Source organism: Talpa europaea (assembly GCF_964194135.1).
Source record: "Talpa europaea genome assembly, chromosome: 1".
Taxonomy (NCBI): Eukaryota; Metazoa; Chordata; class Mammalia; order Eulipotyphla; family Talpidae; genus Talpa; species Talpa europaea.
The window spans coordinates 35,385,495-35,411,742 of NC_140073.1; the positions used below are offsets into that span (position 1 = coordinate 35,385,495).

Below are 26,248 nucleotides of genomic sequence, written 5' to 3' on the forward strand. Positions count from 1 at the left end.
AGGTCGTGTCTGAGGGGGAGGCCAGGGGCCGCCCGTGGAGCTTCTCTACCAGGAAGCGTCTCGGGGTGTCTGCGGCGGGGTTGAAGGTCAGCGCGCGCCCAGCGCGGAGGGCAGTGTGGGGTGTAGGGTCACAGAAGGGGCTTCAGGCTCCGGCTTTCCCCGGCGGCCGGGGAGTCCGGAGAGCCTGAGCAGGCAAGAGGACGCTGAGGCCTGGTCCTCTCCCCGCCGGCAGAGGAAGTGACACAGCGGGACATCTAGATCCCTTATAACCAAAAGCGTCTGCACGGCCACTCTGACAATCTCGTGCCTCCTCAGGCCGAGTACGAGCTGAGGTAACCGGCCGCAACAACAGCTGCCTCGGCACCTCGGGCGCCAGGCGCCAGGCTCCGAGCCCGACGGCCCGAAATCTCGCGAGAGCGGCCGCCGCCATTTTTCCATTGATTGCAGCGGGCTGGGGGAGGGGCCGACGACTCAGGCGACGGCGGCGGCGGAGCCGTGGGTCGGTGTCTGCGCGCTGGAGTCTGAGGCCCAGGCCGAGGCCTCCGCGGCTGCCGGAGCTCAGGCTGTGGACGGGATGCCTGCCCCCGCCATTCTCCTCTGAGATAAAGAGCCGCCGCCACTCTCCTCCCTCTCCCGAAAGGGCGGAGAGGAGCGGCCGGAGTCTGAGCGATGGTGCCCGGCGAGGAGAACCAACTGGTCGCGAAAGAGGTGAGGGGCCGGCGGAGGCGGGTAGGCCCGAGGCCTGCGGCGGCGGGAGGCCGCGTAGGCCCGGCCGAGGGGCCGGCTGCAGCCCCGGCTCGTGTGCGGCGGGGCTGTGGGGGGGGAGGCGGCGCGGTGAGGCCGGCGGGGGGGTGGGGGTGGGGGTGGGGGGTGGTTTATGTTGCGTGCAGTGAGCAGTTGGGAGCCCCAGCTGGAACTAGGGGTTCAGGGGAGCAAAGCTCTCCCCCTTCGCGTTCGTGGGGCTGGACAAATAAAGGAGCGAACTGGAGAGATCAGGTCCTGCACTGGGGAGAAGCTGGGCTTCTAAGTACTTATTTAATTTGTCGAGCCAAGGTAGAGAAATATTTGCAAAGAAAATTTTCGGAAGCAGTTGTTGATGGGCACGACAGGGTGACGGTGCCGCTTCTGGCGTTGACAGTCGCAGGGTGTATAGTTTTCGGGGCTTGTGAAATCGACACCCAACTTGAGAGATCTGTGGGAGGGCAGAGTTAACTGTTACTTTTTTTTTTTTTTTGGCGAACTCCTGTGACTTGGTAGTTGCGTTGGCCTGCCTCAGTGGGGCCTACCGAGGATGGTTGAAAAGTAGTAAATGTGACTTTCATGTGAAGGTAGAGATGGGTAAACACAGCCATATGGAGAGCTGAGCTACTTTTTGTAGTCGGTGATGTGTGCTAATTTGGATGACTTCTTAAATTCTTAAAAGCAAGTGATAGGAGAAACCTTGACTTCTTGGCTTCTCTTAAATAGCAGTAGAAGATTAGTGGTAGAATCGAGCACTGGCCAGTGAATTTCAATATATTAATAGTATCTCTGTTGGCTTTATAAATATCTTCAGCGTATTCAAACGTGTATTTTTAACTGGCTGAGAATCAGGCTTATGTGTTGTATTTTGGGATGTTGATATTTGTAAGGGATGTAAATTTAAAATTTCTATTTCTTTCTTTCTGCTTTGTAGCAATTTCTTGCTACTCCAGCAAGCTCTGACACTGCAGAAGTAATTTTGAAGTTATCCATCTATGACATGTTTTTCCAACTTTATCAGAAGATAGTTGTTTTGCAAAGACAGTTAAAAAAAACTCAGTTATCATGTGTGGGTATTCACCGTGCATCACCAACTCTGCTAAGCAGATAAACATGAATTAGTCAGAATTCTTGCCTTCGGAGCTTTCAGAGCTGCTAAGAAAGGAACCGCTAGCACTGTATTCTTTGACCTCCAATTAGGGACTAGGCACTTTTTACTACATCAGTAATTCTTGTGCAAGGATAGGAGTGATAGATGTTCTCAGAAAGATACAAACATGCATTTTCTTTTAGAGTGACTATTGCTGGTTTTCATTATAAGAAGCAGAGAATTAGTCCTTTCATAATTGTTTGACCATTGGAAAATATAGGTGGAACATTGCTATAAGAAAACCCAACATTAGATTTCCTTAATAATTTTATATATAGAAAACATGATATAGCTATACAACTTCCCAGGAACTTACTATTGTGTGAAAACTGATAATGCAATATTGTTTTTATCTTTTGGCTATTAAAAAGTAAATGCTGCTGCTTTAAGGTTTACTTACTTCCTTACCTGAAGCTTCAGGCTCATCCCAGCCTTTTTTCCCTGTTCTTTTTCCGTGCGGTATGCCTTTATTTCCTATTCCCTATTCTCAGCTTCAGTATTTTCTTTTTTCTTGACTCCTTTCGTGATTCCTGGAAGCATGCACTCCAAGTCTTAAAACTCATCTTGCCATTTTTAACTAGCTAACCAGTTCTTTTTTATGACAGTATTTCTCTTCTTGAATTCTTCTTCTCTTCCTTGAATTTTCTGTTACATATGATACTTAAAATGACCCTTCCTTGGTTTTAATAATACTGTATTTTTCTGCTCTTTCCCCCTACCTGTTTATCCTTTCTGCCCACTCATTTAGTCAATGTCTTTCTCTTGTTTGTGTCTTTAATTATCACTTTTTTCCTGGTTTTTGTTATTCACTGTTTTGTCTTTTTAAGTGGGGGTTGAATTATATAGTACCAAAGTTGAGGAAGAGTTGAGTGACCATCTAGTAACTTAAACCCTTTCACTTTATAGATGAGGAAACTAGGGCCAGAGGATTGGAAATTAGTTGTTTTCAGGGTAATGAGTAAATAGCAGATAGTCAATGAGTAAATGATAGAGCTAAGACCAGAACTCATTCACTCTGCTACTAGCCCTTCATTATACTCTATATTACAAGTCCCTTTATGTAACCATGTGCTCTGGCAGAATATTTTATAACTCTAGGTACATTTACTATGTGTAAATAAGTTGAGAATTAAAAAATGATTTGCTTTCGTTTCAGTGGCTAATTATCAACAGTGTAGAGGGTTTGTTGTTACTTTTTTTTGAAGGCCCTTTGTATGGGTAGAACCTCTGACTCCTTTTAGATTTACACTTTGGGTAGGTCTGTACACTTATGTGTGTGTGCAGTTGTTGAATGATTTCTGTTCCCTGAAACTCAAGGATGAGTGTAACCTAGGTGGCTGCTGAAGAAGGCAGCTTAGTGAAGTACAACGGTTGACAAACTACAACCCATGGGCCAAGTCCAGCCTGTGGCCTGTTTTTGTATGGCCCATGAGTTAAAAGTGATTTTTGCATTTCCAAATTGTTGAAAAAAATCAAAATTTTGAGTAATATTTTGTGACACATGAAATTTCACTTTTTATAAATAAAGTTATGTTGGAACTCAGCTATTCTCATTTATTTAGTATTGTCTATAACTACAGCAGAATTGAGTAGTTGCTACTGATACTGCATGCAGGATAAATTTGAAACTACTTAGCTTAATAGTCAAGGCCTAATACAGTTGATTCTGGCTACAACTTACCCTTTCAGCTTATCTCTTCTCCTATGAAGCAAGTTTTAATGCAGCCAAACAGGTTTCTCTCTAACTTGCTTTCGCTTCTATATGTGCTAGATCCCCTTTCCTACTTCTTTCTACCTGTGCAGAACCTCAGTAACATTTTCCTCTAAGTATCTCATATCCTGTTTATTCTAAAAAGGCTTTGATCATCTTAGGGATTTCTCTTTTTTAGAAGACATTTTTATGTGAATATCACTCATTTAGCATGAAGTAAAATAGTGCTTTGTGATAGTCTATTATGTGCTCAAACAGTAATGTATATTTTGCATATTATTTGTTATGAATTACAGCAGAGATTTTTGTGTTTCTTTCTGTACACACACGTGTATATATACTTATATATATATACACACACACATTTATATATATATAAAATCAGTCTAGGACTATGTCCTTGGAGCAGATAGTCAGTCATACTCTTTGATGCGGTTACAGGTTTATAGGAAACTTAGAATTCTGATGATCCCATTTGGTTGTTTCCCACGGTATCATTGGCAAGTTATTTTCCAACCTTTGCTTGAAAATCTTTATGACTTAATCTTTAATAACATCTTTATCTTAGAAGAAATTTGTTATTTTAAGTTTTTGAATTGAGAGAAGTGTAGATCTTTGTAGCTGCCATATTTGATAATTGCCTGTGGAAAACAATTTTTTTTTTAAAGGAGATTTTTATTTTAATTTTAATTTTTTTTTTGTTTATAGAGGCATGTTTTTATTTATTTATTTATTTTATTTGTTTGTTTACTTATACAAGCACTGGGTACAGTCAGAAGCACGGGAGGGTGAGAGAATTCACCAGAGCCAGAGTGGGGAGCAGAGCAGGCAGAAGGACCGAAGGACCCTGCTGAGGGGAGCAGCGGGCGGCAGGAGAGGTCTGGGCGCCATGTGGGACCCTCCTCTGGTGGCCGGGGAGCAGCCGGGAATCCAACCGGCGCTGCAGAGGCCGCGGGCAGCTTCGCAACCCAGCGCTCAACCGCTGTGCCACCGGGGAGGCCCGAGATTTTTATTTTTTATTCTTATTTTTTTAAAGATTTATTTATTTATACATACATACATACATACATACATACATACAAGCACTGGGTACAGTCAGAAGCAAAGGAGGGTGAGAAAATTCACCAGAGCCAGAGCAGGGAACAGAACAGGCAGGCCGACGAAATACACTGTTGAGAGGAGCAGTGGGCGGCAGGAGAGATTTGTCGCACCATGTGGGACCCTCCCCGGTGGCCGGGGATTGAACTGGTGCTGCAGAGGCTGCGGGCAGCTTTGCAGCCCAGCACTCAACTGCTGCGCCATCAGGGGAGGCCCAAGATTTATTTATTTTTATTCAAGAACTGGGGTACAGACAGGCCACAGGCATGGGAGGGTGAGAGGATTCACGAGAGACAGAGTGGGGAGCAGAACAGGCAGAAGGACCGAAATACACTGCCGAGGGGAGCAGTGGGCGAGGCAGGAGAGGTCTGCCATGCCATGTGGGATTTTCCCTGGCCGGCTGGGAATCGAACCCACACTGCAGAGGCTGCAGACAGCTTCACAGAGCTGCACTCAACCTGCTGCGCCACTGGGGAGGCCCTGGAAAATAGAAATTTTAAATAATTTGCCTTAGGATAGTTTTTTCCCATTGTTGAAGCTGGAATAAATTGGAGGACCAACCCACCCTCCCCTTTCCCCCACTATCTACAGTTTGAGCAATCTTAGTTCTTTGTTTCGCACTTATTCTCTTTTAGATATAATCTAGTGTTCTTCATATTCTTCCTAAATTGTTGTACCCAGAGAAGAGCAAAGAAAGGAGGCCTGTTCATTACAGTTAACAACAAAGCTTTTCACTTCATTTATTCACATTTTGTCTTTAAGTTGTTACATATATAGATATTGGATTTGAGATATCTTACTTTTAATATTTTCCAATTTTTCTTTGTTGCTTTGCTTTTATTGTTTCCGTATAAGGACTTGTGAGGTTAATATTTATTGAGTACTCACTGTGCATATTATTGTATTCTACTATATAAGAAAATTTAGAATAGAAAAAACTCATTTCTTAAGTATTTTATAGAATAGCTGAGGATAAGGTACATGTTTACTAATTAATGCTTTTAAAATAACACTTTCACTGCTATACTTAAAGCAGTGTCTAAGGTGTAAATAAATGCAGAGAAGATAGAAAAATGAAAGGAAAATATTATGGAAGTAGTGTTTACTGCCTACAATGGAAACCATTGAGATCAGTGTTTTTTTCCTGCCTTTCCTTTGTAGGCAGTAAACACTACTTCATCTGAAATTTATGATAGTGGTAATAACCAATATCTCTTGAACATTTATTATGTGTCAGATAGTATTATATGTGCTTGTGTGTATTAACTCATTTGAGCTTCACAACAGCCTCACAGGGCCAGTGATCTTCCAAAACATTGAAACAACTTGTTTTTCCTCACTATTATCTGGTTTCTTATAAAGTCCATCAATATCCATTATGGAGCTTGTCAAATCAATATTCTTTTAATTATTTCTCCTAATTACTTGAAATGTGCTGCAGTGGTTATTCTTTTTTCAGTGGTTCTTTAAAAATTAATTAGCCTTTTTTCCTAAATTTGGGTTGTTGACTCTCCATTATGAGGAAGAAGCAAGTATATTAAGTAACATAAATTGGAGTGTTTCATAAAAGTCATAGATTCCAAATGTATTCAGCAATTCTCTTTAAAAAACTGAATGCAGAGTTGCATATGATTCCAATTTTGTCAAAGAAAAAAAATGAACAATTTAGGGTTATAGTTATTGAAAAGTTAAAAGGAATATTCTGATTTTAAACAGTTGCTGTTTCTAGATATGTGGATTATTGAGCTATATCTTATTACTTAAAAAAGTCTAGATAAGGGGCCTCCCTGTGGAGCAGGCGGTTGAGCTCAGTGCTGTGAAGCTGTCGGCAGACTCTGCGGTGCCAGTTGGATCCCACTGTGGAGCAACCCACATGGCATGGCAGACCTCTCCTTCCTTGCCCTCTGTTCCCCTCAGCAGTGTGTTTCAGTCAGTCTGTCTGTTCTGTTCCCTACTCTGTCTCTGGTGAATCCTCTCACCCCCCACACATCTGGCCTGTACCTTGGTTCTTGTATAAAGTGAAAAAAAAAAAAATTTAAAAAAATCTAGATGAACTGACTAGTTTTGAGGTAGTTATTTATATAGTGTTATGGTGTCATTTTTGATGCATATGGTTTTTATCTTTCCTCTACATTCCCGCACAATGATGTGATCTATTTGCATGGCTTCAGCATTTGATTGTAATTTACATATTTATATCTTTAGCCTTACCTATCTTCTAATTCAGACTTTTACCCTGAATATTGGATATCTCTATTTGGTTGTATTTAAGACCCACAAATTATATATAGGTGATAGCGAGGTCATTTCTTTTCTTTCCTCTACTGTTCCTCACATCCTCCACCCAACATAATTCTTTGTGTTCTCTTCCAGTTAATGGTACCACCGTATATTCATTTGTTTAAAGTGCAACATTTTTTGTTTTTTTATTTTTTAAATCTTTTTTTTTTTTAAAGTTTTTTATTTGTATAAGAACCTGGGTAAAGGCCAGATGCGCAGGAGGGTGAGAGGATTCACCAGAAACAGAGTGGGGGACAGAACAGGCAGATTGATGAAATATACTGCTGAGGGGAACAGCAGGTGAGGCAGGAGAGATCTGCTGTGCCATGTGGGTTACTCCACGGCAGGATTGAACCAGCACCAGAGAGGCAGCCAACAGTTTCACAGTGCTGCGCTCAACCACCTGCGCCACCAGGGAGATCCAAAACATTTTTTAAACTCCTTTTTCCTTTTTATCATAATTGGCTATTTCATCACTTGGAAAATATTTCTTGAACCCTTACCTTCTGTCCCTGGCTCTATTTTCTCCTTCAAATGTAGCCCTTCTAAATGGTTTCTGCTTCTAGACTCCTCTTTTCCTAGCTATCCTCCCCACAACGCTAGAGTTGCTTCTGAAACAGATGCTTTAAAGTTTATCATTATTATTATTAGTATCTGATTGCAAATTGAATAATAGGTACTTCTTATAAAATTCTGTGCGAGGTACTATGCTAAACAGTTTACATCAAGGCAGTGATTATTTTTCTATGTCTTTTTTTTTTTTAAAGATTTATTTTATTTATACAAGAACCAGGGTATAGGACAGATGCGCGGGAGGGTGAGAGGATTCATGAGAGACAGAGTAGGGGCAGAACAGGCAGATCTGCTGAAATACACTGCTGAGGGGAGCAGTGGGCAAGACAGGAGAGGTCTGCCATGCCATGTGGGTTGCTCCGTGGCTGGCTGGGATCGAATTGGTACTGCAGAGGCTGTGGACAGCTTCACAGTGCTGCGCTCAACTGCCTGCGCCACCAGGGAGGCCCTCGATGTCTGTTTTATAGATAAAGAAAGTAAGGCTTAAAGAGGTTAAGTGATTTGCTCACAATTGTATAGCTGTTTGATTTTAAATCAGTGTAGCCTTAACCTGTAGGAAAGTCATTCTTAATATCACCACAATTGATGTTTTAAATTTTTAACAAAGCTGTATATACATTTATTTAAAAGAATTAAATAGCTCTGCAGGACTACCTACCAAAGCTGGAGTGTCTCTGCAGATTTTCCCTCCTCTTTGTTTCAGGCTTTCTTCATATTTATCTCCATATCTCAAAATAGAAAGCTTATAGTATTCTTTATTTTTCAATTTAAAGAATTATCTGCTGACTTCTGTCAATGGAAGATACAGTTCACTACTGTCTCAAATCACATACGTGGTTCTCTGTACCATCTAATCCTCTAAATATTGTCGTTTTGCAAGTTGTTGGATACATGTCAATATTCAAAGTTTATATCAGTGTCACTGTAAATTATTCATAGTTGAACTGTCATGGTGTATTGTGATTTTCTTTCATGTTCAACATTTCCCCTCAAATTAAAAAATATTTTTGCTTAGTTTTCTTTGTACTTCACCATCATCACCAAATGATTCTCAACTGGGGATAACCCAGAGGACATTTGGGAATGTTGGGTGGGTGGAGGGAGGACAAGGCAGTATGCTACTGGATATCTAGTGGATAGAAGCCAGCTATGCTGCCAAACAACATCCTACACTGCACAGGATAACCTCCCACAACAAAGAATTATGTGGCCCCAAGTGTCAATAGTGCCACTGTTGAGAAACCCTAAACCAGCCCAAACTCTCAAGTGTATATATCTCCTCTTACTGTGTTCAAGCCTACCAACTTTTTGTTTGAATTTTCTTGAGTTACAGCTGTTGTTTTAGATTTGTCTTAACTCATTTTAGTGATTCCCCTCAGGTTTTTCTTATTTGGAGCTCGTGGTTCTGTATTTGGTATGTCTTTTTGCTTCCTTTCTCATTTTGGAAGACTAACTTTTAATTGCTTTCTGGACTGGATATAATTTTTTGATAGATGCCTGAAAGTGACACATGACTGTAATTGCTGAATATTTTGAGACTACGCAGATATCCTGTTTCTGTTTAAACTTCGGTCCACTAATGTTTTTTGAGCATTTTTGTGCTTTCTGACACTACCTAATGCTTTGGCATACTTCCCCCTTCCCCATTGAAAAAACTGTATCAAAAATAGGGGGTTACCAAAAACTAGCATTTCAGTTTTGTTTTTTTTTTTTTTAAGATTTATTTATTTATACAAGAACCGGGGTACTGGCCAGATGTGCAGGAGGGTGAATGGATTCACCAGAGACAGAGCGGGGAACAGAACAGGCAGACTGACTGAAATACACTGCTGAGGGGAGCAGTGGGTGAGATGGGAGAGGTCTGCCATGCCATGTGGGCTACTCCTTGGCCGGTGGGGATCGAACCTGCACTGCATAGGCTGCGGACGGCTTCACAGCGCTGTGCTCAACTGCCTGCGCCACCAGGGAGGCTTGAGCATTTCAGTATTTAAATACCTTTTATAAATTAAAGTTCAGGATGATATCTACTTTCAAAACTGATTAAGTGGTGTTAAGGAACTTCAGTTCAGAAAACGTGCTTAGGTGTCATGATATGAAGAAGTATGTTGCTTTATGATTTATTAGATTTTAAAGTGTTCTTTCTAGGTTTTGCTGGCTTAAATCCTAATTTTTTACATCCTCCATTGTAAAAAAGTCTTTGGCACAGATGATTGTGTTTGGCAAATGATTGACAAAAAATCTTTTACATCAAGATTTTTAAAAGCCAGACATTTTTCCTGAGTCTGGTTTTCTGCTGGTATAATAGAAAAAGGGATGGATATAAGTGAGGTGTTTGTAAGCAGAAGTCTCCTTTCTGCCCGGTAGCATACTTCTATTTACTTTGTTTTAGGTTTGGGTGCAGTAGTAGTTGGCCTTTTTTTTTTTTTTTTTTATAGAGGCATGTTTTTTTTAATTTATTTGTTTGCTTGTTTGTTTGTTTTGTTTATACATGCACTGGGTACAGTTAGAAGCACGGAAGGGTGAGAGAATTCACCAGAGCCAGAGCGGGGAGCAGAGCAGGCAGAAGGACCAAAGTACACTGCTGAGGGGAGCAGCGGGCGGCAGGAGAGGTCTGCACGCCATGTGGGACCCTCCTCTGGTGGCCTGGGAGCAGCCGGGGATCGAACCGGCGCCGCAGAGGCCGCGGGCAGCTTCGCAACCCAGCGCTCAACCGCTGCGCCACCGGGGAGGCCCTTTTTTTTTTTTCTCTTAATGAAACTAAACTGAACCGTGCATATGAAAGTAACCATGAATGTTTTTCATTTACACAAAATTGTTGGTACAACTCTGTTGAGAGATACTGGTTTAATGAAAATTGCTAAGATATATGTATTGAATTTTGATGTTTTTTTAAAACTATGCTCTTAAAGTTCTGTCCATCCGCTCTTTCATTCTACAAGAGAAATGCAGCTTAGTTCTAGATTCTGGTTAATCTATTGGACGAGGCAAATGTGAGGAAACAGTTATATATAGTAGGGAGATAAAATGGGACCATATAACAGGGAGCCACCAGTTTTATTTTTTTATTTTTATTTTTAAAGTTTTATTTATACATACATACATACATACATACATACATACATACATACATACATACAAGCACTGGGTACAGTCAGAAGCACGGGAGGGTGAGAGAATTCACCAGAGCCAGAGCGGGGAGCAGAGCAGTAAGAAGGACCGAAGTACACTGCTGAGGGGAGCAGCGGGCGGCAGGAGAGTCTGCGCGCCATGTGGGACCCTCCTCCAGTGGCCGGGGAGCAGCCGGGGATTGAACCGGTGCTGCAGAGGCTGTGGGCAGCTTCGCAACCCAGCGCTCAACCGCTGTGCCACCGGGGAGGCCCACCACCAGTTTTATTGAGGGGATTCTGTGAGAATGTAACATTTGAAGTAGACTACAAAGGATTGTTACAGAGCAACCCCATATAAAACGGGTTGCCTGACTATGGGTCCTCACCCACATGCTTAAAGGGGACTTATTAATGCTAAACTGTGGGTACACACAAAAGTTTGATAAAAGGCTTATTTACAAGGGAAGGGGGAATGGGGAAATGAATAACTCAGGGAGAAAAAGAGGGTGATAAGTTTGTAAATGTGTCCTACCCCTTCTGCTGACCCGGAATCCCTATGACCCACCAAGCTGGTGAAAAACCATGCGCTGTCAGGTCAAGAGAGCGACCCCAGCCACGTGGCTGGTTACATATTCAAACAGAGAATCTGCCTGCTTAACTCCTCCCTCAGGTCCTTGCAACCCTCCCTTTGGGGATCATGGGATTTGTAGTTCCCAGTGTCTTGATGGAGTCGGGGTGGAGTCCACAAAGCCTGTACAGAGTTTACTCAGGACATCCTTTCCCCCTAACAGGATGACTTGATTGCCAGGTAAAGAAGGAGGTTAAGAATGAGTAGAGTTTAAAACACAAAAGTTTGTAATGGATTTTAGTAAGTGGCAAAAGTTTAGTGTAGCTGCGTGGGGTTCCTGAGTGCCTGGGCCAGTTAAGTGAGAGAGAAGATAGTTTTGTCAGGTTGTATCTCAAAACTGAAGGCTTTGTATGCCTATAAGGAGTTTAGATTTTTATTGTGTACACATTAGGGGGCAGGACTTTTTTTTCCCCCACAGAAAAAGATTTTTAAAAATAATTGTTATAAAGTTTACTTGCTGACATTTTAACTTGCATGAATTTTTATGTCCCTACATTAATATTAAAAATTTACACACATATAAAAATGAGGGAAGGGGGAACTTAGTAAGACCCTATTCTCTCACCTATTATTTTGTTTGTTTTTTGGTGATCATATATTAGGTACTTTGTTTTTGTTTTTTTAAGAATGAATTGTTTCCCATCATAATACATCTTAGGCACATTCTTCACCTATGACTTGTGCTGGCAGGATATCCTTAGGCATAATTATTACATTTTGATATATAGATAATACTCCAGTAGGTGTCTTCAAATAGGAACATTAGCTAGACCTCATTTGCCACTGGGAAAGTGTTAGTAGCTGCACTCTGGGAGTGTAGCTCTGTTCTGAAAAATTGAGCAACTTCTCACACTTGGTGCTGTAAAGGAAGTTTGCTAGTGAGAAGTTCATTCTACTTCTGATTTTCACTGACAGCCACAGTGCAGAGCTTGTAATGATGTGATTTCCTTACCTTTTCTGTATAAAGAAAATTCTTGTGAATGACTTGTAGCTGGTTGAGTCCTGAGTGCTTTACCACTGATTTGTTTGCATGCATTTGTCTTGGTAGCAGCCATAGTATAGAGAACTCCTTTTCGCCCTTCCTTTTGGATGAAGCGCAGCAGGCTAGAGGTGGCACTGGTAGTAGAGAGTGTTGATTCTAGTGGTGTGACAGTAGCGGTCATAGCAGCAGGAACGACATATTTTCAATTGGGCTTAATGAGTCTTCCCAAGACACCCCAATTTTCCAAATAAAATTATACTGTTACAGGGCAGGGAGAGGGGCATCCCAGGACCCCCAAACCTGCCCACTTTAAACAGGTTCTTGCCATCTGCTGCATCAAGACAAAACATGTAAGACTTTAATGGAAAGGAACGTTAATACAATTAGTGTGCAGCAAAGACAAAAGAATACAGTTTCCAAATCCAGCAGTAGAAGTTACCCATCCCCTCGAAGTTACCCATTCCCTGGAAGGTAAATGCCCAGCCAAACAGGGTTGGCTCAAAGCAGGGCCACTGAAAGCCTGTTACAAGTCTAAGGCACCTTCTGGTGGGGACCCATAGGATAGAGGCACATGGGGCCCAGCACATCTGGGACAGAAGGAGCAAAATCAGGAAAAAGCTGTTTTTATTAACCTCCCCATGGGGCCCACGTCTGTTTCAACCAGTCCAAGACCAAGAAGAAAATGTAGTTTCTTCACATGTCTCTTTGCTCCATGTGCCTCCTCCAGGTTTCTTCCTTGCATCTAATCATTCTTCCTTCCTCTCCCAGTCTTCTCTCCAGCTTCTTCTCCCTGCTCAGCTCCTCCCTGCCTTGGGTGGGGCAGGGAACCTGGAACCTCCCCTTTTCCAGGGGACCTCCCTGTTACAGTTTCAGATATTGGAAAAGCTTGATCGAGACCTTTTCCAGAAAAGTCAGATTTACTGAGGCATAATTTATATACAATAGAATTTGCCCTTTAAAGGCACAGAGTTTAATGAAATTTGGCAAACTTTTAGTTATTTACCGCCACACCACAATCAAGATACAGAATATCTCCACCACCTAAAAAAGTTTTCTCATGCCCCTAGTAGTCGTTTCCTTCCCCTACCTCCAGACCCTGCACCTGCTAATCTATTTTCTGTCCTCATATTTCCTTTCTAGAATATCATTTAAATGGATTTGTGTAGTATGTAGCATTTTATATCTGACTTCTTTCATCTAGTGTAAACTATGAGAGTCATCTAAGTCCTTGCAGGTATCACTAGTCTTTTTTTTTTTTTTTTTAAAGATTTATTTATTTATTTATACAAGCACTGGGTACATTCAGAAGCGCGGGAGGGCGAGAGAATTCACCAGAGCCAGAGCCGGGAGCAGAGCAGGCAGAAGGACTGAAGGATACTGCTGAGGGGAGCAGCGGGCGGCAGGAGAGGTCTGCGCGCCATGTGGGACCCTCCTCTGGTGGCCGGGGAGCAGCCGGGGATCGAACCAGCATTGCAGAGGTTGTGGGCAGCTCCACCACCCAGCGCTCAACCACTGCGCCACGGGGGAGGCCCACTAGTTTTCCTTTTTAATTCCTGAATGCCGCAATTTGTCTATCCAGTTACCAGCAGACGGATATTCAGGTTGTTTCCAGTTTTTTTTTGACTCACAGTAAAGCTCTTACAGATATTTGTGTGAACTTTTTAGGGTGGTCATATGTCTTCATATGTTAAACTTTGTAAGAAACTGCCGAACTCTTTTCTAAAATGAGTGCACTGTTTTGCATTCCAGTGAGCAATGTATGAGTATTTATTTGCGCTGCACCCTTGTTGGTACTTGGCAAAAGTCAGTTTCTTTTAGTTTTTTAACCATTCTGGTAGTGTGTAGTGATATCTCTTTGTGGTTTAATTTGCATTTCTCTAATGACTAATGATGTAGAACATCTTTTCATGTGTTTGAGGTTTCCTAATAAGCCTGATCTAGAAAACTTACTTTATACAAGCATTACATGATCACAGTTTTACTAGGTACTGATAGGAGAGAGAGAAGAAAAGGAGTTTGTTTTACATGAGAAAACACTGATGATTATGGTAATTGTAAGCATTTTGGTAGGCTCTTTGAGGAAGGGTTTATGTATAGTTAGCTGGTTTGATGAAAAGGACAGTGGTTTGGGAATCAGTCAGTTCAGTGGTTTGACTTTTTTTTATTGTTTAATTATACCTTTTTCTTCTTTGATCTGGAATGAGGGAGTTGGAATTGACAAAGTACAATTTTTTATGTAAATTATAAATCTACATGAATTTTAGTTAGTAGGGTTTTTTTCTTTCGCTATTCTTTTAGTCATAGGATTTTAAACTTTGTGGGTTTTTTTTTGATGTTGGTGGGACCCTCGCCGGTGGCCGGGGATCGAACTGGCACTGCAGAGGCTGCGGGCAGCCTCACAACCCAGCGCTCAACCGCTGTGCCACCAGGGGAGGCCCTAAACTTTGTGTTTTAATCAGAAAAAAAAAGTTGAAGATTTTTTTCCTTTTGGTGAATCTAATTGCCCCCCAAAAGACAATCTATTTGAAATTTTAAATACTATAAATTATGTTTTATTATAGTTGAGGATTATGTTTTTCTTAAATCTTTTATAAGGATAATTGCTGGTAGTTTTATAGTAATGTCTTTAGTGTGATGTTATTATAACTTATCGAGCATTTTCAGGATATTCTCTTTTGTTCTTAGAAAAACTGTTAACCCTGAGAGTGCGAGCTCAGTGGCTTGCATAGGATTGCATTAGCTAAAGAAAAAAAGTAACACATTGACCTGAGGATTCTAGCCTAGATGGTTTGCCCCATAGTTCTTTGCATTATAGGTCATTCCAGTAGGAAATAGTCTTTAAATAGTTTTATAGAACCTTAACATTTTTTCAGCTCTTTAATTTTATGTTCAGAGTATTATAGGAATGTAATATTCTTAGATTAAAATGATTGTCTTTGCTTCTAGTAAAAAAAGTAGGACAGTAGATAATATAAACAAGCTTCTTTGATTTAGTAATAATGCAGCAGAACATTCAAGACCTGTAAACAAGTCAGTTGTTTTCACAAGCTGAGTCACTACTTGTCAACAACTGCCTACTCACGGAAGAAAATTTAACTGCAATCAAAAATAAAGATACAGGAATAGTAAAAGGCATTTTTCTCCTCTTGAGACTAGTGTTAGTTTCTAAGTTTAGATACCTACAGTGTATTATTGGTGGATCACCCATTATCAGTAGTAGGAAAACTATTGAAAGGAGTAAGGCAGAAGTGGGAGGAGTATTAAGGATAGAAGAGGAAAAAGAATGCCATTATAATTATAATGCAATAAGTATGTTAACATTATATAGTCATCTTAAAACCTGTATTTCTTAAGAGACCTGTGTTCATATGTGACTTTAGGCAAGTCATTTCAGGTTTCTGTATTTCTTTTCGTTCATCTGTGAAATAAATACCTTGATCTGATGTCCAAAGGTCCATCCAGGTTTAAATATAATTCTGTGCCATACGTGATGAATTATCTTATTGATTGTTAATATTCTTTTAAATTGCTGAAACTTGCCATTGTTTTCTACTAATCCAATGAATGTTTTTTTTTGAAAGATTTATTTATTTATGCATACAAGAAATGGGGTACAGGCCAGAGGTGTGGGGGGTGAGAGGATTCACCAGAGACAGAGTGGAGAACAGAACAGGCAGATTGAATGAAATATACTGCTGAGGGGAGCAGTGGGCAAGTCAGCAGAGGTCTGCTGTGCTATGTGGGTAGCTCCCTGGCCAGGGATCAAACTTGTGCTGCAGTGACTGCGGATAGCCTCAGAAGTTGAATCTTAACCCCTTGCGTCACCAGGGAGGCCCTAATATAAAGAATGTATGATTTTTTATTTTATTTATTTATTTATTTTTAAAGATTTATTATTTATTTTTATACAAGCACTGGGCACAGTCAGAAGTGCGGGAGGGCGAGAGAATTCACCAGAGCCAGAGCGGGGAGCAGAGCAGGCAGAAGGACCGAAGTACACTGCTGAGGGGAACAGCGGGCAGCAGGAGAGGTCTGCGCGCCATGTGGGACCCTCCTGGTGGCCGGGGAGCAGCTGGGGATTGAACCACCGCTGCAGAGGCTGCGGGCAGCTTTGCAACCCAGAGCTCAACTGCTGCGCCACGTAATTTTTTGTAAATAAAAATAAGTTACAGGGCCTTCCCGGTGGCGCAGCGGTTGAGCGCTGGGTTGCGAAGCTGCCCGCAGCCTCTGCACTGCCGGTTCAATCCCCGGCTGCTCCCCGGACACCAGAGGAGGGTCCCACATGGCGCGCAGTCCTCTCCTGCCGCCCGCTGCTCCCCTCAGCAGTGTACTTCAGTCCTTCTGCCTGCTCTGCTCCCCGCTCTGGCTCTGGTGAATTCTCTCACCCTCCCGCGCATCTGACTGTACCCAGTGCTTGTATGTATAAATAAATAAATAAATAAATAAATAAATAAATAAATAAATCTTTAAAAAAAAATAAGTTACATAGGATCCAAAGAGTTTTATGTATTGAGTTTTCTAATTATAAGAAGGTGTTCAGGAAGCTTGTTTTGTAGGTATTTTGGAAGAAAATAGAATACTGTTATCTGTGAAGACCCTGATACTAGAGCATTGAGGGGTAGTTATGAAAAAAGTTTTTAAAAATTCTGTATATTATGGATATTAACCTTTTGTCATATATATATTTCCAGATATTTTCTTCCATTCCATGGGTTCTCTTGGTTCTGTTGATAATATCTTTTGATACACAAAGTTTTGAATTATGATCAAGTGCATTTTATCTATTTTTCCTTTTGTTGTCTCTGATTTTGCTATCATATTCTAGAAATCATTGCCAAATTCAGTGTCACAAAGCTTTTCTCCTATGTTTTCTTCTAAGAGTTTTATAGTTTTAGCTGTTACATTTAGGTCATTACCCCATTTTGAGTTAATTTTTTGCTATTCATTTCTGATTGCATAAATAGAAATAAGTACTTTAAGACTAAAGTTTCAACACTGAGTAAAAATTTTACTGCTGGAGAGGCAACTTGATTTGGTATAGAGGAGTGGAGGTGAGGATGAGACTCAAGACTCAGAAAGGGGGAAATGGTAAGTTTTTAAAGACTAATTTCTAATCCATATTAGATAAGCAGATTCTCTCCATGCCTCTGATTACCTGATAATATGGTCAGTTATTATATATGCACTATATAGTCACTATCAGACTTTTCCAGAAAGTTCTCTTCTTTTCATGATGTATATAATTAAGGTGCCACATCATTATGGTGTTACATAATTACGGTACTTTAATAATTGCTTAGAAATAAAGTATGCATCACTCACCAGGCTAGGTGGCGAGATCAGAATTTATCACCGTCCCTCTAGGACCACTTTTCTTTCTGCAAATACTACATTTTTTGTTTGTGAGAGGTTACCAAAATAAAATTTTCTGTAATAAAAACAGGAAGACAGAAGAGGAAAAATCCTTTCATTCTTCATGTCTTTTATTTCAGTTCTAAGGGCTTCAAGATTTTTTTTTAATAAAAAAATTGTATTTACTTAGAAGAATTCAGAATGTCAACAATACAGCTGCAACTTTTTTTTGCAATTGCAGAGTGGTATTCAGTTAACAGAACAACAATTATTTCGTATAAGCTGCATCAGAGACAACTGAAGATGAAAAACTACCATCCCCATATATAACTAATTTGTGCTGTGCACCAACAAGAACCTGCTTTAAATTTCCATGCCAATTTACAACCCCCATACTGTACCAGGCAAGGTTAGTGGCTATTGAAAATACCACCAGGACAGGGCTATCTAAAGACACATTTGGTAGTGTGTTAACTATACAAAAAAAGACACTGTACAGTTTAAAAACAAATCTCAATTTTTTTCTTTAAAAGGAGTAAGTTGTGTACAGGGGGGTTAAATGCTTTATAGACAAGAAAAAAAAACTGCGCTAGAACCAACTTATTCATCATCATCATCCTCTTCATCATCTTCGTCTTCCTCCTCTTCCTCATCCTCTTCATCTTCCTCCTCTTCCTTCTTTTTCTTGCTCTTTTCCGCCTTGACGACCCCTTTTTTGGCCGCATCAGACTTTCCTTTTGCTCGGTATGCAGCAATATCTTTTTCGTATTTTTCCTTCAATTTAGCAGCCTTCTTTTCATAGGGCTGCTTGTCATCTGCAGCGGTGTTATTCCACATCTCTCCCAGCTTCTTTGCAACATCACCAATGGATAGACCAGGATGTTCTGCTTTGATTTTTGGGTGATACTCGGAACAAAACAAGAAAAAGGCCAAAGGAGGCCTCTTGGGTGCATTGGGATCCTTGAACTTCTTTTTTGTTTCCCCTTTAGGGGGGGGATATAAGTTTTCATTTCTCTTTCATAACAGGCCTCATCCGCCTTTGCCATGTCTTTCTTCAAACTTTCCTTTTTCTTTAGCAGACATGGTCTTCCACCTCTCTGAGCACTTCTTAGAAAACTCTGAGAAGTTGACTGAAGCATCTGGGTGCTGCTTCTTGTGCTCCTCTCAGCAAGTTTGCACAAAAAATGCGTATGATAACATTTTGCCTCTCGGCTTCTTAGGATCACCCTTGCCCATGTTTAATTACTTCTCCTCAGTGAGGCACAGAGTCACCCAGTGCCCGTCCAGCTCTCACTTACCTGGTGCTGTCTCTATGGAGCTCAATGTGACCCTTTTCTGTGGGTCCCCACTGGAAGATGCTTTAGACTTGTGGCAGGCCTTGGGGCCTTGCTCTGGGCCAATCCCATTTGGATGGACTTTTACCCACGAGGGGACGGGTAACTTTGGGTGCTTCATTTAGAAACTAGACTCTTTGCCTTACCTGTATTGTTTCCTAGTTTTATTAAAGTTCCTTCCCATTAAAGTCTCATATGTTTTGTGTTGATGCGGCGGATGGCAGAACCCATGTAGAATAGGCAGGTTTGCGGGGTTTGGGCTGCCCCTCTCCCTGTCCTATAACAAATGTACTGCAATGGCTGTGAGAGCGGGAGCCAGACGCAGCCTCCTCACTTTCTCCACTCTGTAACATTATTCTCAAGATTTTTTTTTTTAAAGATTTATTTATTTAGGGCCTCCCAGTGGTGCAGTGGTTGAGCGCTGGGTTGCGAAGCTGCCCGCAGCCTCTGCAGCACCGGTTCGATCCCCGGCTGCTCCCCAGCCACCGGAGGAGGGTCCCACATGGCATGCAGACCTCTCCTGCCGCCCGCTGCTCCCCTCAGCAGTGTGCTTCGGTCCCTCTGCCTGCTCTGCTCCCCGCTCTGGCTCTGGTGAATTCTGTCACCCTCCTGCGCTTCTGACTGTACCCAGTGCTTGTATAAATAAATAAATAAATTTTTTAAAAGAGATTATTTATTTATTTATACAAGCACTGGGTACAGTCAGAGGCACGGGAGGGTGAGAGAATTCACCAGAGCCAGAGCAGAGAGTAGAACAGGCAGAGTGATGAAGTACACTGCTGCGGGGAGCAGCGGGTAGCAGGAGAGGTCTGCGCGCCATGTGGGACCCTCGCCCAGCAGCTGGGGATCGAACTGGCGCTGCAGAGGCTGCGGGCAGCCTCGTAACCCTGTGCTCAACTGCTGCGCCACTGGGGAGGCCCTCATGATACCTTTTTCGTGATACTTTTAAATACCTGCTAATTGCTCACATCTTCTCATAATTTCAAAGTTCTTTCGTGTTTCGTAAAGTGTGTTAACCATTTATTTCATAATGTGACTGATAGATCCAATATTGAAACTTCTATGTGTGTCAACTGCTATATGTTATTTACTGACTCTCACGCATGAGGACTTTTTCTTTATGTATTTAGTGGTTTTTAAAAAACAATTTTGAGCTGTTCATTTTTATGAAATTAATTTTTATGGAAGTTATTTGAGTTTTGATATATAGGTGGGTGGGTTCTTCTAGGAAAAAAATTATTTCTTCCAGGTACCTTGGAACACTGCTGTTACAGAACTGTTTTCAATGGAAGTCTTGGTTTGGAATTTTTCATACCATTAGAGTGCAAATTGGAACTGTATCATGAGGGCCAACTTGTGGCTATGTTAGCAAATGACCAGGGACTCCAAACTGTTAAAGGTGTACACTCTAAAGTGGGGGTCCCGCCATTCACATGCATAAAAGCTAAGGAACCATGTGTAAAAGATCTTTAATAGAATTAATGCGCACAGAGAGAGAAGAGAGGAAAGGATATTCCTAACAAAATTACAAAAATTACCTATCTCCATGGCTGCAAATTCCCAGCCAGTTATGTTTGGCATGAAGTGGGGTCACTGAGGCCTGAGCCTGCCACAAACCTAAGGGTGCCTTCTTCCAATGAACTACAATAATGAGGTTAGACAGTTTCCAAAGAGCTGGAATAGGTGAGACACAAAATTCAAAATGTACCACATAATCCAGCCTTAAGTCAAGGTAACAGCTGCTGTTATCTCTGCGAAGGACCATTTTGGACTACATTTTAAGCTTCTCTGATATAATTCTTTGAATCTTCCTCCAGGTTATTGAAATATTTTATTCCTTATAATTGCTTGTATAATATTCATGGTATGAATGTACCAGAGTTACACTATTTAGGTGTTGAGGACATGCGAAGTATTTAGTTTTGGGCTATTTTTAATAAAACTGCTAAAAAAAAAAAATCATGTATAGGTTTTTGTGTGACCATAATTCTTCATTTCATTTTGTTAAATGTTAAAGCATGCAGTAGCTGGGTTGTATGGTAGTTGCAAATTTAGTTTTTTAAGAACTTACTAACGTGTTTTCTAGAGTAGCTCTACTGTTCTACATTCCCACCTGGAAGGTATGCATTCTTGCCAGCATTGGGTGGTGTCTTCTTAATTTTAAACACTGATAGGTGTGTGGTAGTATATTATTGTGGCTTTAATTTGTATTTCCCTAGTGACCAGTGATCTTGAACATCTTTTATGTGTTTAGTTGCCATCTGTTTATGATCTTTGCCAAATGCTTTTGTGATTTTTGGCCTATGTTCTATTGGATTATTTGCTTTTTAAAATCATTTGATTTTCAAAGTTCTTTATATAGTGTAGATACTACTAGTCTTTTGTTCATAAGAATTTTGAAATATTTTCTGCCATTCTGCCGCTTGTCTTTCCTCCTTAACAGGGTCTTTGCACATAGACATTTTTAATATTGATGATGTCCTATTTATCAATATTTTCTTGTATTAATCATGCTTTTGATGTTATATTTGAGAATTGGCCCACTGAGAATTTTCAGGAAAAAAATTGTACAAATACATAAAACTATGAAAATTTGAAGTTGCCTACTTGTCTATTAATAGCAGATTAGTTAAATAAATTGTGGTCTCTATAATGGAACACTGCAGTTTTAAAGTAAATGTTTTGGCACAGAAAGAAGAGTAAGTGTTGTGGGATAGGGATCAGAATTTAAATAATGGTGTACAGAATGATCCTCTATAGTTAATAATTAACAAATCTCCTAGAGTATAATGAATGTGTCGGATGGAGAGGGATCTGATCATATATACACAAATTGTTAATAATTACCATAGAGGTTATTTTATTTTTATTTTCTTATATTGTTCATTTTTGTACAATAATTGGCTATCCCCTCTGTTGTAGTCCCCATAGTTCTGCCACCATATCACCTGTGAACAACCATCACCATATTCTCGTGTTCTTCCCTCCCCTGTTGCCTTCCTTCCTTTCCCTTGAGTTATGCCTCAAATCTATGGTCAGCTTGTTAGTTTTGACCTTTTGTTCGGTTTCAATATAGTCTGCATATAAATGATACCATCTGATATTTATCTTTTTCCTTCTGACTTATTTTGGCTAGCATAAACCCTTCCAGCTCCATTCATGTTGCCGCAGAAGGCATGAGTTTGCCTTTTTTGATCACTGAGAATATTCCATTGTGTAAATATATCACAACTTTTTAGTCCATTCATCTATTTTGGGGCATTTGGGTTGTTCCCATATCTTGTTTCATTTCAAGTTAGTGTTTTTGTGTCCTTTGGGTAGGTTCCTAGGAGTGGCATTGCTGGATCATATGGTAGATCCATTTTTAGTGTTCTGAGGAGCCTTTCCCCACAGCTTTCCACAAAATGGTGGCTGGACCATTTTACATTCCCACCAGCAGTAAGAGGGTTCCTTTATCTCCACATCTTCTCCAGCATTTGTTGTTTCCAGTTTTTTTTAAATGTGGTTTTGATTGTATTTCCCTGATAATTAGTGATGTTGAACATTTTTTCATTTCTCTTAGCCATTTGGATTTCTTCTTTAGTGAAGTATCTTTTTATTTCTTTTACCCATTTTTTGATTGGGCCATAGGGGTTATGTAAGAGATGCTTTTCAAAAAAATTGTACCCTTAAATATTGCTATTGATATGTTTCTATTGTAAAAACAAGCAGTGTGATGCTACTATGAGTGATGAGCACCTTTTAAGGCTATATTGCTCTTTTTATTAATTAAAAGGATGGAGGGAAAAATTTGTATAAAAATATGAAATTACGTACAATAAGGATAGTGATTAAAATAAGCTTGTCTCATAATAAGGAAAAGGTTTATATTAAGAGAAAAAGTTGTAGGAGGTAATATTATCTGCCATATGAAAAATCCAAATTTATAAACTAGCAAAATCAGGTTTCTTTGCAGAGTTTCTTTATGGACTCAAAATGTCATGACATGGAAAGAGAACAACAAATGTTGTATGATCTCTCTTATATATGGATTCCATAAAAACTGAACTCATAGAAACAGAACAGACTGGTAGTTGTCAAAGTTTTGGGCATGTGAAGTGCAGCATAATGACTATAGCTAACAGTACTATATCATATATTTCAAAATTACTAAGAGAGTAGATCTTAAAAGATACTATCACAATGAAAAAAGTTTTATAACTGATACAAGCATATCAATGATTTGATATACACATATATCAGTCACTATGGTGTATACCTTAAGCTAATACAATATATTTTAATTATATCCCAGTAAAAACTGGATATAATTACATGACTTAGAACATTTGATTTATACACAGATCTTATACTATCAGTCTTTGTTACAGATGTGGTTGTTTTTCATGTTGTTATTTGTCATTATAGCACAGGTTTTCAGTAACCTTACATGTGTAACTGAGACAAAAAAATTACAAGGGTAATTTATGAATAATAATCCTAGATCATGTAATAATATTTTATTAACACTTTTGTTTGCAAAAATGTCTTAGGTTTATAGTACTCATTTCACTGTCTTCACCTCTTTATTTTAAAGGAATAATTTGTAATTAATTTTGTTCTTATATACCATAGGATGTGTTTTGGAGATGCAGACAAAATATCTTTGATGAAATGAAGAAGAAATTTTTACAGGTAGACTGCTGATGTAATTGCTTTAGTGTGATAATCAGCAGAGCAAGTAACAACAGCATGTTAGTATTTTTATTTAATAACAAGGCATGTCTTAAGTTTTATGCTTGTTTGTTTTATTTCTATCTGATTTTAATAATAAAAGTCATCTTAAGTAAATACATGTTTAATTATCTCTTGTTTTTAACAAGTGAATGAGAAGGAAAACTGTAGACTAAAACCCATGGAACCCTTTGTTTTGACTTTCAGTTGTGGTGGTATTTTTTACAGATATATTTATTTTCTGGAATATTAATAGTGCTGGGATTGAATAATTAATAATTTACAGTCAAACCCAAAAATCTATTTGAAGATTTAAATATAACTATTACCTTCCTGACAACCTGTATATACTACAAACCTAAACTTTCATGTGATGTATCATTCATGTATAATATACCATTATATTTACATATTACCTCATTTTCTTGAGGTCTGTTTAGTACCAAGTTTTTTTTCTCCAAAGTTTTTCCTTTAATCGCTCCTGTCCTGCCCCAAGTGATCTGTAGCAAGGGACCACTTAAAAAAAGATCATGTAACATTAGAGCTTGCTGGGATGGGGTGGTGTTAGAATAGAGTAGAGGGAGTAACTTAAAAATAAAGTACCTTTTTTTTTTTTATATATGTTAGGACCTCCCATCACTAACCAAGGAATTGTCACTTGTTAAAGTAAAAATGCATTGCCTGGATGAGACTAGTAGTAGTAGATAAAAGGTGCTCACGTTTGTGTGTATTTTTTAAGTTTGCTACTATAACTTTATTCTTTGTAATAACATTGGGAGGAAGACAGTCTCAAGAGAAAGTGGGTTCCTTTATAGTGTTTTAAAATTCTTTGTCTTAATTTTTTTCTCAGGAGACTCTAAATCTTGGTAACTTTGGTATTAAATTGTTTTCTACATGCTAATGCCATTATGAATACATAGCACAGGATATTTACCTTGTTTTGTGTTTTTTATTTATTTATTTTTTATATAGAGGCATGTTTATTTATTTATTTGTTTTTGTTTGTTTGTTCTGTTTACACATGCACTGGGTACAGTCAGAAGCGCGGGAGGGTGAGAGAATTCACCAGAGCCAGAGCGGGGAGCAGAGCAGGCAGAAGGACCGAAGTACACTGCTGAGGGGAGCAGCGGGCGGCAGAAGAGGTCTGCGCGCCATGTGGGACCCTCCTCCGGTGGCCTGGGAGCAGCCGGGGATCGAACCGGCGCCGCAGAGGCCGCGGGCAGCCTCGCAACCCAGCGCTCAACCGCTGCGCCACCGGGGAGGCCCGTTTTGTGTTTTTTAATAAGAAACACCTAGGAAGTATTTATTTATGAAGTATTTAGTTATGAGGTTAACTTCCGAAAATTCAGAATTGAACTTAGAACTTTTTTTTTAAACATTTAATATTTATTTATACAAACACTGGGTACAGTCAGAACCGCAGGAGGGTGAGAGAATTCACCAGAGCCAGAGCGGGGAACAGAACAGGCAAACCGATGAAATACACTGCTGAGGTAAGCAGCGGGCGCGGCAGGAGAGGTCTGCGCGCCATGTGGGACCCTTGCTGGTGGCTGGGAATCGAACCAGCGCTGCAGAGGCTGCGGGCAGCCTCACAGCCCAGCGTTCAACCGCTGCACCACCGGGGAGGCCCTGAATTTAGAACTATTAGGAATGCCAGGTAAAGGAGGCAAAATGACTTAAAATGCAAGCATGCCTTTGGCGGGGTCTGAGATTCCTTAAAACAGTTATTGTTTCTATAACTTCTATATATTTCTGTCATTCAGCCTATCTTTGGAAGAAAATGACTTCAGTGTTTTTAGCCCATTGTGTTTTACCCTTTTGTAAACAAGAAAGTGATTTACTCTTTTTTACTTTACTTTTTTCATGGATTCTTTCTTGGAACTTTGCTAGGAAATCTGAATTTGTTTATACAATGAGCATAGACAGAGAGAACACTCTTTTTTAGCATAGTGTTACTATAACTGCTGTTGACTTTGCCTTATCTCACAAATGTAGTATTGCTATAAATTGTCCACAGAATAAATAGTTTTAATTTATACTTTATGCCTTTTGCTGTAATTGGCTAGTTTTCTCTTTTGGAGAACATTGTACACTTCTAATAGCTCACTCATATTAAGTGGTTCCCTAAAGTGGAACATGTGGACCTCCCTTGTGGCCTAAGGTGTTAAGTCTCATTGCAACCACTGCTACTGCCTGAGTTCAATCCCCGGCAAGGGAACTAACCTACAAGGCATGCAGACCTCTCCTGTCTCTCCTGCTATTCACCTCAGCAGTGTATTTCAGTCGATCTGCCTGTTCTGCTCCCCATTCTTCTCTGGTTAATCCTCTCACCCCCCACACCTCTGGCCTGTACCCCAATTCTTCTGTACAAAAATGAAATAAATGGAACATGTATTTAGGCTTTTCTAAAACTTGTACTTGTTATCCCTTGCTCATCGTGGAACTTTTTTGACTCAAAACTTATGCTTCCTGGGCCTCCCTGGTGGCGCAAGGGGTTAAGCACTGCACTGTGAATCTGTCCGCAGCCTCTGCAACAGGAGTTCGATCCCTGGCTGGCCAGGGAGTAACCCAGATGGTGC

The 26,248-nt window shown here is 40.2% G+C and overlaps 1 protein-coding gene and 1 pseudogene across 10 annotated transcripts in view; one reads left to right on the plus strand and one right to left on the minus strand.

Annotated features, from left to right (window-relative positions):
• Nucleotides 1-669: 669 nt before the first annotated feature.
• The window catches only part of USP47 (ubiquitin specific peptidase 47), a gene marked incomplete at both ends in the record, with an annotated part of 94,296 nt that continues 68,717 nt past the window's right edge, over nt 670-26,248 (plus strand). For 7 of the 9 annotated variants that reach the window (XM_084238915.1, XM_084238916.1, XM_084238918.1 and 4 more), the window contains one exon: nt 670-708. In XM_084238915.1, the coding sequence (XP_084095041.1) occupies nt 670-708 (39 nt within the window). Of the gene's footprint in view, nt 709-23,570; nt 23,631-26,248 lie in introns of all 9 variants that reach the window. The other 2 variants (XM_084238913.1, XM_084238914.1) reach the window with 1 other exon arrangement.
• Nucleotides 18,223-18,858, minus strand: LOC311168689 (high mobility group protein B1-like; annotated as a pseudogene). Its single transcript has one exon. The product of its transcript is annotated as a high mobility group protein B1-like (transcript).